Below are 12,700 nucleotides of genomic sequence, written 5' to 3' on the forward strand. Positions count from 1 at the left end.
TGTGTCACAGGAGCAGGACTAAAGATGATTTTGAGGAATCACTATGTAGCGGGGGACACAGATAATTTCTGGAGTCGTGCAGACCTACTTCATTCACTCCGCCACCTCTTAGTAATGAACAAATGCCCCCAATATAGGCTGCACTGCTGCGGCTGCTCTGAAACTGGCTCCCCCTTTGAAAAAAAACACAGTTAGAGAAAAAAAATAAGATGTGAAAAAAGTAATTTAAGCATTACAATTAGAAAGAATGAAAAGAAAACAAAGCCTGCCCAATATGGAAGTATTAGACATTCAATTAACCAGAGACAGAAGGTCTGTTTGGGAACTCCCCCCTTTGCTGATTTAGCACTTTTGTGATAAGAACTCTGATTTTCAGAGACAGTAGCTTAAAAGGGGGCAATGGAAGATTTGAAGCAATGCGTTTTTATCTTTATTGTACCAGATATGCTGCTTGCTATACAGACAAAGAGCGTACAGTAAGATGATTTACACCAAATTCACTATTTTAATCGCACTCTAGCACTGAAATGCCTTCTCACCCAGCACCACACCAGAGTCCAGCAATTCTATCTAAAAATGTTCATTAAAGAAAGCAGATAAAAAGGGGGAAATGGACAATTTCAAAAGGATCAGTAGCATATAAAATACAAAATAGCAGTAATCCAAAAATGAGAAGGAACATTAAAGTCAAGAAAACCAAAATCCACAGCAGTATCCCAAACATAAATCCATAAGCATGAAAACAGGAACTTTTCCAAGGTAAACTCTCCAAGGAAACACAGGCATGGGCAAGCACAGGAAACTTCAGAATACTTGGACAAGAACTTGAGAGCATTAACAGAACAATCTTCTATAGTAGCATTGTCTCCTCTGAGGGGCCTGAAACCAAACCACTTAATTTAAGCCCTCAAAGGCACCCATGACATTATGCCCGACACATCTGGATCTTAGGGTCTTATCTCGGATCCACTGGAAATATCTAATTTGCCTCTTTTTCACTCCCTGCATTCTCATATCTAATCTAGCCTCCCTGGAAAACTCCCCATCTGCCCAAGGCCTTTTTCCCAGGGAACTGGAATTTATAGTTTCTCCTGAATGAGCACAGGACTCTAAAACATCAGCCTCATCTGTCTGTAATTCTCTCCAATCACTCACAGACTCTTCACTTTGAAACCCATCATCCTCTGAACCATCAGAAAAATCCTCAGACTCTTGCTGGGCTACAATAATTGTTTTCTAAGAAAGCAACTTTGGTGTTTTCATATCCCCAATGAATCTCTCTAGACAACAGGATGAAAGCAATGGTACCTTCAGATTCAGGATTACTAAAACAAATAGAAGTTACTTTACCCTCTTGGAAAATAAGCACAAAAATAGTAGAAAGGCATTGCTAAGACTTACTGGCTTCTCAGTTTCCATTTTTAAAAAATGTTTTGAAAACAGAATAATAAACCATCATAATTCAAACTGGAAGCAAACACTTTTAGGCTCCTCCTTCCATCTCAAGTCCTAAACATGTGAGGGGGACACAGCTGGACCAGATCAATGAAATACTATGCCAATGATGTTGGAAATTCAGACCATGCCACCCAAAACAGTAACAAAACAATAGGAAATTACGTACGAAAAAAGGTGAACTGCATCACTTTTCTCTTTGATAAAATCCCTCCTATATTTCATAAATTCACGCAGAGTCACCAGTGGGTTTTCGGAGATGGTGAACTTATTATCCGTACCCCAGGTTTCCATGGCAACCAATACTATCCTGGTCTTCAGCTGTTCTTTATAAATCTAGCATATTAACAAAATGAACAATTACCAAGGAACAGTGTAAATTAAATATTGCCTCTTTAGATGTAACTAAGGAAATATTCAGCATAAAGAACATTAATGAAGGATCACTGTCATCGCCTTTATAACAAATTAACGCATAATGGGATAAATGGCTAAACATCTTAACATCATTTAAGGGACATTTCTGTAAAAACTAATGACAGCTTTGATTCGAGCAACATGTTTCAACACATGTTGAAACCTATTGAGATAACTGGAATTTTGGCTTTTCGCTCACCTACACTTAAGCGAAAGGCTAAACAGACATTGATGAATCAATACACTTCTGTTATCTCTCTCTCTGACCTCAAATTACCATTCCTGTGATAAAGTTGACATTGTACCTAAGACAGCAGCTTGTGAATTATACTTACTATGTCTGCCATGTTTACTACTGATTTCGCAAAGCTGTTTGTGTGGCCGACAGATAATCGATGCTTTTTCAGCTGAGAAACAAAACGACAGACAAATTCTGAATGTACTTTTGAAAGATAATTGTCATCCATGAATGACTTTGTCAAAGGCTTGCTTCACTTGTGACATTAAAAAAATGGATCACTTCCAAACTATTCAAACATTTCTATTAGGGTTTTTTTTTCAATTCAGTATAATGACATGAAAGGTAGATTACAAACTGATGAAAGGAAAATTTCAGCTGGCAGATCTTCTACCACCAGCAGACAGGCTTTGAAGTCCGTGCTAATATCATAAGGGCTGTCCAATAGTATAGAAAGGGTTAACTTGCATTAGTGACTAAGACTCTTTGCATTAGCATGGCAGTGTGAGTATCGAAAAAAATATGAAGGCTTTTAACAGACCAGAGGAGTGAATTTTCCTCTGCTATTAATTGCTTGCACTGTTCCCATAGCTATAGGGATTGTGCACTATGATTTTCTTTGTTTGCTTCTGCACTGTGTTGGAAGTCCATCTTGCATCAACTTTGCCTGCAGGGGTTGCATCTGAATCCAGGGGTGACTCATTTCGCCAATTCTGGGAAACTGGACTGCTGCCCAGGGATAATATGGGTAGAATTACAGTCATCATATCCACGGATTGTGCAGACATCAATCCTAATATTCAAGGCTTTAAAATAATCAAAACAAAATTCTAACAAGCAAATCTTGATTTTGCCATTTTATATCAGAACCAATATATTACGACATCATTGCATATAATGGCACTTGATCATCGTTAGCACAGTGGATTAAACCTCCAGCTGCAGAAAATCTTGCCGATCAAAAGGTCAACAGTTCAAAATCGGGCTGAACTGCTTCTGCTCACCTAGCAGTTCAAAAACAGCAATGTGAGTAGATAAGTAGGTACTGCTTTGGCAGGGAGGTAATAAAAGGTGCCCATGTGGACATGCAGGTGATTCGATTGGGAGAGTGCCTAAGGGCAACAAAGCTTCTCAGCATGGAGGATGGAGTGACAGCACCCCGCCCACCATCCCCATGGCCGGTGTCAAGCACAGTCTTCAGATGCCTGAGATGGAAAAAAGATAGGAAGCCTTTAGCTCTGTTTATGTACTGTCTGACTTTGTTAATTGTATAACAGCATTGAATGTTTGCTGTATATGTGTACTGTTTTGTTATTTATTTGTTCAGTCATTTCTGACTCTTTGTGACCTCATGGACCATCCCATGCCAGAGCTCCCTGTCAGCCATCACTACCCTCAGCTCCTTCAAGGTCTGTAATCCACCCTGAGTCCCCTTGGTGAGATAGGGTGGAATATAAATAAGGTATATTATTATATTATATTATCTATGGATTTTGGATCGGTGGGGCAGGGGTTCCTAGAATCAAACATCAAAGCATGTCGATAGTCAATGTAGTTGTTAAGGGATCCAGTTTTACCGCTGATTGTGCCAGGATGCTAAGCTCCATCAGATAAAGGGCTGGGATGCCTTTCTTCTCTATATCATCGGCTGCATCACTTAACACCAATAAAGCTTATCACATAGTATTGATGTGTTTCAGTATTGCATGCAAAGTCTAAATCCAGACAGATATTCTAAAAGCTGATGGGAAAATGTAAAGTATCTTACTAGGTCAGTGAAGATAAAAAGGTGAGTGAAGGGGGTAGGTGATGGAGGCATATAAAATTATGTATGGCTTGGAGAAAGAGACAAGGAGATGGCTCCTTCCTTCCATCCCTCCCTCTCCCTCTCTCTCTCTCTCTCTCTCTCTTTCTCTCTTTCAGTAAAAAGCTGGAGGAAGCAAGAGAGCTAATAGGAAGGACTGTTTCAAGCAGCATGCAGTTAAACTATGGAATTGACTAACAGCCAACATGGACTTCTTTGAAACCAGATTATGCAAATCCATGGAAGATAAGGCTGTCACTGGCTATAGATATATTTTATTTATGTGTGTACAATATCAGAGTCAATACATATCTGCCAGTAGCATTACTGAGGAACAAAGTTAAGAGGGTATTGTTATACTTTTGCTTATGGGCTTTATTTATTTATTTATTTATTGACACCCTGCCTTTCTCTCAATTAGGTATCAGATTGGCCACTTTAGGATTCCTAATGATATGGTCCTTTGATCCACCCCAGGTTAGCTAATTTATATTCCTGTGCATTTAGGATGGGAAGTTACCAACACCAGAGAATGACATAAGGTCATGTTGGAAAAAACTAAAAATTCCTGGAAGGGTGTTCTTTAATAACCTGACCCCTATGACATGGAGGGCTTACTGTACCTGTACATTAGAGTTGCACACACATTGACATATAAACACAGATGTAGTTGCATACTGAACAGTAAAGTGGAAGATCAGTAAAGATTATGGCAGAGATGTTGATGATCATGACTTACCGAAATGGAACAATGGGATGATTGGGAAGCAATGTAAAGACAAGGAATGAACTCACACCAGCTCCAAATTCAATTGTAGAAATAATTTTAATTCAGGTAACAGTTTCAAATGTTGGGCAGACTGCTCCAAAAATGAATATTGAACATTGAAGGGAGAAGAATTTTAAGCAGGGATTGTCCAAATTAAAATTAATAGGCTATGTGATTATTGGCCACGATATGAAGTGCTTTCCCTCTTTGTTTGTTCTTGCTTAAATAATTGAAATCCACTTGACATTAAAAGGTATTTCTAGCTGTATGATCCATAATCCTGCAGAGTGTTTCTCCTACAGAAAGCCTGCTGCTGATTCCAGGAGAGCTCTGCTTCATTTCTATGGAGTTTGTAAAGGAATGGATTGGATTGTATGTTTCATTTACACTCTGGTGAAAAAAATCCACCCACACAGTTTCATCCAAATTATTACATAAGATGTCTCTTCATGGAATAAGAGGTTATTGATTTTTTTTTCACCTCCACAAGAAACAGGAACGAAAACCATCCTATTTTACTGAGTGCACTTTGAGATGATTTTATTCCCAGTGCATTTATGCTACTATCCAAAGTGGGAGTTGCCAAGGAAGTATGTATCATATCTACCCTTCATAATGGTCATAAATCTTCGCGTGGCTGTCAAAAGCATGGGGAGGTACCGTTTAAGACTCATCAGTAGAAATATAGTGTCAAGTTCAAAGGAAGTTGATTCTGCTTTGATCAAACTTCACCTGGAATACTGTGTCCAGTTTTGAGCAAAGCAATTGAAGAAGGGGATTGACAAACTGGAATGTGTCCAGAGAAGGGTGACCAAAAAGGGGTTGGAAACCTAGCCCTATGAAAAGCAGCTTAGGGAGTTGGCTTGGAGAAAAGAAAGCTGAGAGGGGACATGACAGCCATGTTTAAATACACTTGAAAGGATGTCATGCTGAGGAGGGGTCTTGTTTTCTCTGGCTCTGAAGACTAGAACACAGAATGGTGGATTCAAATTGAATGGCTTAATGCAAATGGACATGGATTTTAACCTGGAAGTCATTGATTTTTATAATTTTAAAATGTTTTATTATGAATTTTATTATGTGATTTAACCTGTTTTAAATTATGTATTTATGTGTGTTCAGCATCTAATGTTGCCAGTCTATATGCTGCCCTGAGTCGCTTTCGGGCTGAAAAGGACGGGATAAAAGTATGGTAAATAAATAAATAAATAAATTGCAGGAAAGGATATTCCATTTAAGCATTAGGAAGAACTTCCTGATGGTAAAGTGCTTTTCAACAGTTGAACGTGCTGCCATGGAGTCTCCTGCTCTGGGGGTTTTTAAGCAGAGGCTGGATGGCCATCTGTTGGTGGTGCTTTGAATGTGTGTTCTTGCATGGCAGGCGGTTGGACCGGATGTCCCTTGCAATCTCTTCCAAATTGTATGGTTCTAGTAATACTTATTTATTCTAACCATAGTGGAAGACCTGTAAGGCTGCAATTATAAAAATCCAACTCAGAAGAGAATACTGCATTGGCAACACTTCTGAACAGAATAAACCAAAGTGCCTAAGCAGTTTTATCCCCTGACTTTTCTTAATGTGGGGCTAAACCAGGATTATCCACCAGATATTCCAGAATAACGTAGGGACAGCAAGGAGCAACCACATGGTGAGTGTGATCTATTAAATCCATGTAAATAAGCCATTAATTAAGGCAGGTTCATAAATTGCTGTAGAGTAGATGAAAAGTACTGATTTTGGGGTGGACACTGCCAGCGGTGCAAAGTGTAGTTGATTTGTTTGGTCTTTCTAAATAGGTGTGTAAGAATTTGTGCAGTGAATATATCTAATTTAAAAAGGCAACACTGAGGGAGACAGAGCACTTTCTCATCTTCAGTAATATATTGATAATTTGCATTGCTAAAGGCATTTTTCTGTAAAGAATGGAAAACAAATGTCATGCATGACGTTATGCTAAAAAATCCCTGATATTTTTTCTCATTACTGCATTTTCTTTTGCTCTTAGCTATTCTATTGAACAACTCCAAATATTATCCCATAGAGCACTGACATTGTTTTGACAACATCCTTTATACGTTAGAATCATTTTGCAGTAGGTACTTTAACGTTAATCTATTGTAGGCACAAAATTGCACATGCATTATTAATTACTTTGAAAAGGCCCAATATGCAAAAGCTCACCATTAGATGATCATTTACAATCATTAGCTCAACATATTTCATATCATTTTCAAACTGATGTGAACTCTGATGGATCTGCAGAAAGAATAAGGTAATAATATACACGTTTAAAACAGCAACAGGCAAGACATCTGATTCTAAACGTATCTGACCGAAACGTATGCGGCCTCATTTTAAAAGCACTTAAAAGTAGTTCCAGGCATCGAATTAGCAACAGAATGTGTGCCATGCCTTCTCGTGTTTGCCTAAAATAAACAGACTAAAAACAAATTCTAATATATTCCTGGGAGATTCATAATGGACAAAGTCTGCATTAAGATATTGATTACGACTGGATTCCCATCAAAGTGATCATGATTGTTCAACAGAAAAATATTTTGAAAAGGTATGCATAAGACAAACCTTCAGAATATGATTTATTTTATGCAGAGTAAAAAGAACCAAAATGATAATTAAATTATTTAAAGGACATTTTCTGTCTGCTATATTTTTGCTAAATAATAAACATCTGATAGTTATTTTAGCATTACATTTCTGTCTACTTCACAAGTGAAAAAAGTGAAGTCCCACTAACTCTTTTCCTAACATCCACCAGCCCAAATCAGCTGTGTGATCCTAGTGTTGTACTTTGCCAATGACATTTGGCACAAACTATAGCTAGAGTCATTCCTCAGTAGCCAAGTAGCTGCAGCTAAATTAGCTAATACCTTCATCTCCCCACTCAAATAAGTTGCCAAGCAATAGCAACGGCAAGGAATTTGCACCTATTCACACAACACAGAAGACAAAGAGGTCACTCAGCATAAGTAATATTTTCTAGTTCGCTCCACATATCAACTGTGGATCTTGCTCCAAAGACACACAGTTCAGAAAGTAGCTGGCTCTATACAGCAGAGCTGGTTGTGGTTGATGACATGAGGACCTTTGAGTTCACCTTCCTTCAGCAGGTGCTGCTGCCTCCTCCTCCCTTCCCTTCACTGTTTGGGCAGCTAGCAAATTCTTTATGTTCCTCCCCTGCATATGCATATGGGTGTGCTGAGAGAAGAACAGGAACAATGTGTCCTCCCAAGGGGAATGCGGCATCTGGCACTTGGTGGATACATGATGATGAAGGCAACATCTCTGGGGCTGAAGTCGTACAAAAGATGGCTGTGAGCTGCTGGTAAGGGGATCTCCGTCATTGGAGAAACCAGTGGCAAGGCTGTCATTCCGCCCAACAAAATGCTAAAAACAGATTGCCCTTCTTGTATGTGAACATATTTATTAATATTAATATTATTATTATTATTATTATTATTATTATTATTATCTTCTTCTTCTTCTTCTTCTTCTTCACTTGTATACTGATTTTCTCACCCTAGCAGGGGACTCAAAGCGGTTTCAAACAGTCTTCAAAGGCAACGCCATGTAGAGCTCATTGAAGTAATCTATTTGGAATGTAATCAAAGCATGGACTACCATGGCCAAGTCTGACTTCCCAAGACATGGTAAATATTTACATTTGCCTTCCACTGAAATTGCAAAAGGGTTTGTTTCCTGTACTTCTTTAGAATTTAAAATAAGACAGAAAACACATACAAAAGAAAACAGAGTGTAGACCTTGAGAAGTTTCTCAACTGAGAAAGTAACCTCTGGCCTTACTTCAATTACCCAACCCAAATCTAATGTGAGAGATACATATACAAACAAGCCTATGCAACCTAATCCCCAATTTTAGTCCTAGGTATTTTCAGGCAAGTGCCTTAATAGCATTGGTATATAAATAAATAACAATGTCATGAAATCTAAGCTGTGTCTATCACTGAAATAATCCATACAGTTTCTCTTTGATTTGAATGTCTACCATATCCAGCAATACTGGCAATGTATTTGTGGCTACAATCAAACATTGCTATAAAAGTATCAAGAAAACCAAGAAGCTCCATTAGAACTCCCCATTCGAGAACTGCAACCTTGAAGCAACACACAAATACTAAATGTGTTGAGATAAAATATTCTAAATGTGATGAAATAAATACTGCACATGGAAACCGGAAAGTCATGTTTATTCGTTCTGCCCTTGTATCTGTATTGGCTATTCCCATACACAGGGATGAGATATAGGCGACCCTAAAGGCTCAGTCCTAACATCTGCTAAAGTAACTACAGCAGGGCCATACCTAGCAGAAAGAGAGCAGCTGAATGAAACAGACTCTCTTCTTCCAAGTCCATCCTCCCCTCCCCCACTGTGGTGAGAAATGATAAATTGTTATTATTATTATTTGAAACACAACAAGATGAGTCCACAGCAAACAAGATCACTCTGCTGGCTGTTGTATTGGATCACATGTTGGACACTTCCCAAGTGTCTAGGACTGTGTGATGTATCGGCGAATAATGTGTGCAGATCCCAGTAAGGTGGCCTTTTGCAGCTGGAAGATGGTAATTTTGTCAGCGCTGATTGTGTTTAAGTGCATATTGTGTTTAAGTGCAGGCCAATGTCCTTAGGCACTGCATTCAGTGTGCTGATCACCACTGGGACTACCTTTACTAGCTTGTGCCAGAGTCTTTGCAATTCAATCTCTAAATCCTCATTTCGTGTCAGCATTATTATTATTATTATTATTATTATTATTATTATTATTATTATTCTGCCCTGTCTCCCCAAGGGCACTCAGGGCAGCTTTCAAAGTAAAAATGGCAAATATTCAAAGCCAGTACAAAACATAATTGACAATTGACAGACAATTAAACGTAAATCAACCAAAAATATCATATAAAACATAAAATATAAAACATATCAAAAGAAAAAAATGCACAGATTAAATCCATACTAAAATATATGTCATAATTTGATATTGGTTATGGGACCACGTGTTAAAATAGTAGAGGCAGCAATTTAGAATGAGACCCAATTTGTGTGTATGACAATGGATTGACCTGGACTATGATTTCAAACCTGCTTGATTAAAACAATGTTTTTAGGAATTTGAGCATTAACAAACTGTTTTGCTTTTATCATTTATGAGTGTTGCTGGCATTGAATGAATGCCTGTTGTGAAGCCGCTCTAAGTCCCTCTCCGGGGGTGAGAAGGACAGGATACAAATATGTGAAACAAATAAATAAATAAATTTAGAATTAGTTGATCTCTGTGTCTGAATGCCAGTTCCCCTTTCACCATCACTTTCAGTTATCCATGCTGGCCAAATCCAATTGGCACACATATTCCCAACAGGAAGAGGATTGCACTTCCCCTGCACCATGCATAGCTATTAAAAATAAAAATAAAAACCTGTGGGGATGGGCACATGTTTGTACAAAAGTCAGTGCACAGGGACATACCTGCCTTTTTCTTCTTTTGTGTCTTGGTTTCACAACAAACCTCTGTGACGTGGTATTCATATGCCAGAATTCTAAACAAAACACATATTGAGGCAAATTTGTTAATAAAGTTATTTACTACTTCAACAGCAGTATGAAAACAGAAATAAGGCTGAACCCAATGGCATGACAAGTATTTCAAGAGCTACTCAAAATTCAAGTGAACTTTACATTTTTACACCCTTCACAGTGATTTCCCACAGAGATTTTGCGCTTGGCAGTTGTTCAGGAAGGTGAGATATAAGTTTAGATGATATAATAGACCGTACTAGCAATAAATATGAGAGAGACTTAACTATGTAAACTTGCTAGTTTAAAATTATGCTTATAAAGAATCTCAAGAGCAATTCAAGTACAAAAGTCATTTTAAGCCATAAGATTCAACGCGAAAAGGTCATCATTTATATACATTGGACAATGTTTTAATAAGAGGAGCTAAACTTTATGTCTGTAAAGAGAAGCTGTGCTTGAAAAATATGATGACCTACTTATCTGTACAAGAGACGCATTGCCACATCAGCTGGCATTCAGCACAAGCAAGAAACTAGCTTGTGTGGAAAGCCTAGACATCTAAGGGCAACTGTGCATGGACCCTTTATCCTGGGGCAAATTCAGCATGGTATGCTGGACCAGTTCCAGGGTGGTTTTAACTGCCAATTCCCCACCCATTGCAGGAGAAGAAGGGAATCCCAACTGTCTAGCGGTGCAAACCCAACTGAGCACTACCAGATGACCATCCTTACAATTCCTCTCCCGTTCTTGCCATGGCAGTGCCCAGTGAGTGCAAAACGGCAGGTGGCCACCACTTGTTGCCCCAGAGGCATCAGAGCAACAGAGAAGGGGGGGAGATGAGGAATCTCCTTCTCCTTTCTCACCTTCCTTGTCTAATCACTTCATCACTTTGGCCAGTATCACTCAATGAACACTAGTCATGTTACACCCTCTGGCCACTGCGACGTTGAGAATGGGATGGTGACTGTGAGTGACATCCTGTGTCCCTGGGACAATTGGACCTGGGAATACAGGATGGCCATGTAAACAGATGTTCTGTCTTAGACCAAATCCAACTGCTTACATGGGCCCATAGTCATGGTTTGCTCTGGATTCTCAGGGACCAAAAACTGAATCATAACCCTTTTGGTACTAATGTTGGAGAGTGGTTCCTGGTCAAAGTGCTCCTTGGTCAAAGTGGTCCCTGGTCAAAACAAAAAAGGTTTGGAGTCACTGCTTTAATTACATGTGATCCCTTTCATATTATTGGTGAATCGAAGAGGCAATTAATCGAAGAATCGCAATTAAGCATCTATGACAAATCAGTGTAAAATGTTAACTACAAGGGAACATCCAACTTAATTTACATATGAAATAGACATGCCTTAGGATGCAATGAAGTGATATTCATTATTCAGAAGCGATTCATTCTCCTTATTACCATTGCTTCACACTACTACACCCTGAAATGTGTCCCTTTCATATGTGGGTTCAAACGGGATGCTCTCATATTTTTGAAAAGCGGTGTCAAGGTCAATGATAATTGAAGCAATCTGCTTCTTTGTCACAGTCAAAATGAAAAGAATCAAAAGGCTTATCCAGATGTGCATCCCTGAAGTTGTATAAAGATCTCAAAAGTAAAAAAAATGCTTCTTTCCAATTTCTTCAGGGGAAATAATTCCACAGCTTTTTCTAACACAGTCTAATACTAACTGCTATAATCTTCGCATTTTCAGTGGAGCGCTCGGTGGTACAATGGGTTAAACCCTTGTGCTTGCAGGACTAATGAGAGACAGATCAGAGGTTTGAATCTGAGAAAGTGGGTTGAGCTCCCTCTGTCAGCTCCAGCTCCCCATGCAGGGACATGAGAGAACCCTCCCACAAGGATGGTAAAACATCAAAAACATTCATGGATCCCCTGGGCAACGTCCTTGCAGACGGCCAGTTCTCTCACACCTGAAGCGACTTGCAGTTTCTCAAGTTGCTCCTGACACAAAAAAGCACCTTCAGTGGCTGCATACAATTCAGAAACATAGCCTTATTCTGCCTCCAACTGCTCACATTTTTGAGTAAATTAATAGTAACTTCAATGACCAGTAAGCTGCAAGAGCCTCCCAGCTATTTTCTCACACAACCAGTATTTTCCGTTTACCAGGAAATTGGTAATGTAAAAAAAGGTCTCTTTGGTCCCACTGACGTCAACAACACGTATTTCAACACAGTCTCCAGAGGACTGCAGGCTTGGATAGAGATGATCAAAGCACAGTTAAATCAGTATTTTAATGACAGGATCAGATAAATAATCTTAATGGCATGAATAAAAGTCAGAATTTTTAAAAGGCCTCAAATCCCTATTTAATAAACAGTTCAATATTTTTTTTTCGCCACAGGCAAAGTTTCCTTATCTGAATAAACGTAAACAGATTTGGCTGTGAGAAGCCATTAGGAATCATCCACATATATTGCTAAAACTGCCCTCGGAG

At 38.8% G+C, this 12,700-nt stretch overlaps 1 protein-coding gene across 8 annotated transcripts in view; it reads right to left on the reverse strand.

Moving 5' to 3' along the window:
* The window catches only part of ADAM22 (ADAM metallopeptidase domain 22), a 177,757-nt gene that overhangs the window by 56,046 nt on the left and 109,011 nt on the right, over positions 1-12,700 (reverse strand). For all 8 annotated transcript variants that reach the window (XM_060782308.2, XM_060782309.2, XM_060782307.2 and 5 more), the window contains exons 8-12: positions 10,188-10,258; positions 6,866-6,940; positions 2,208-2,279; positions 1,625-1,791; positions 89-173 (exon numbers count right to left, since the gene is read on the reverse strand). In XM_060782308.2, coding sequence (XP_060638291.2) covers positions 89-173; positions 1,625-1,791; positions 2,208-2,279; positions 6,866-6,940; positions 10,188-10,258 — 470 coding nt within the window. The remainder of the gene's footprint in view (positions 1-88; positions 174-1,624; positions 1,792-2,207; positions 2,280-6,865; positions 6,941-10,187; positions 10,259-12,700) is intronic.

This window comes from Anolis sagrei, chromosome 6, assembly GCF_037176765.1.
Source record: "Anolis sagrei isolate rAnoSag1 chromosome 6, rAnoSag1.mat, whole genome shotgun sequence".
Lineage (NCBI taxonomy): Eukaryota > Metazoa > Chordata > Lepidosauria > Squamata > Dactyloidae > Anolis > Anolis sagrei.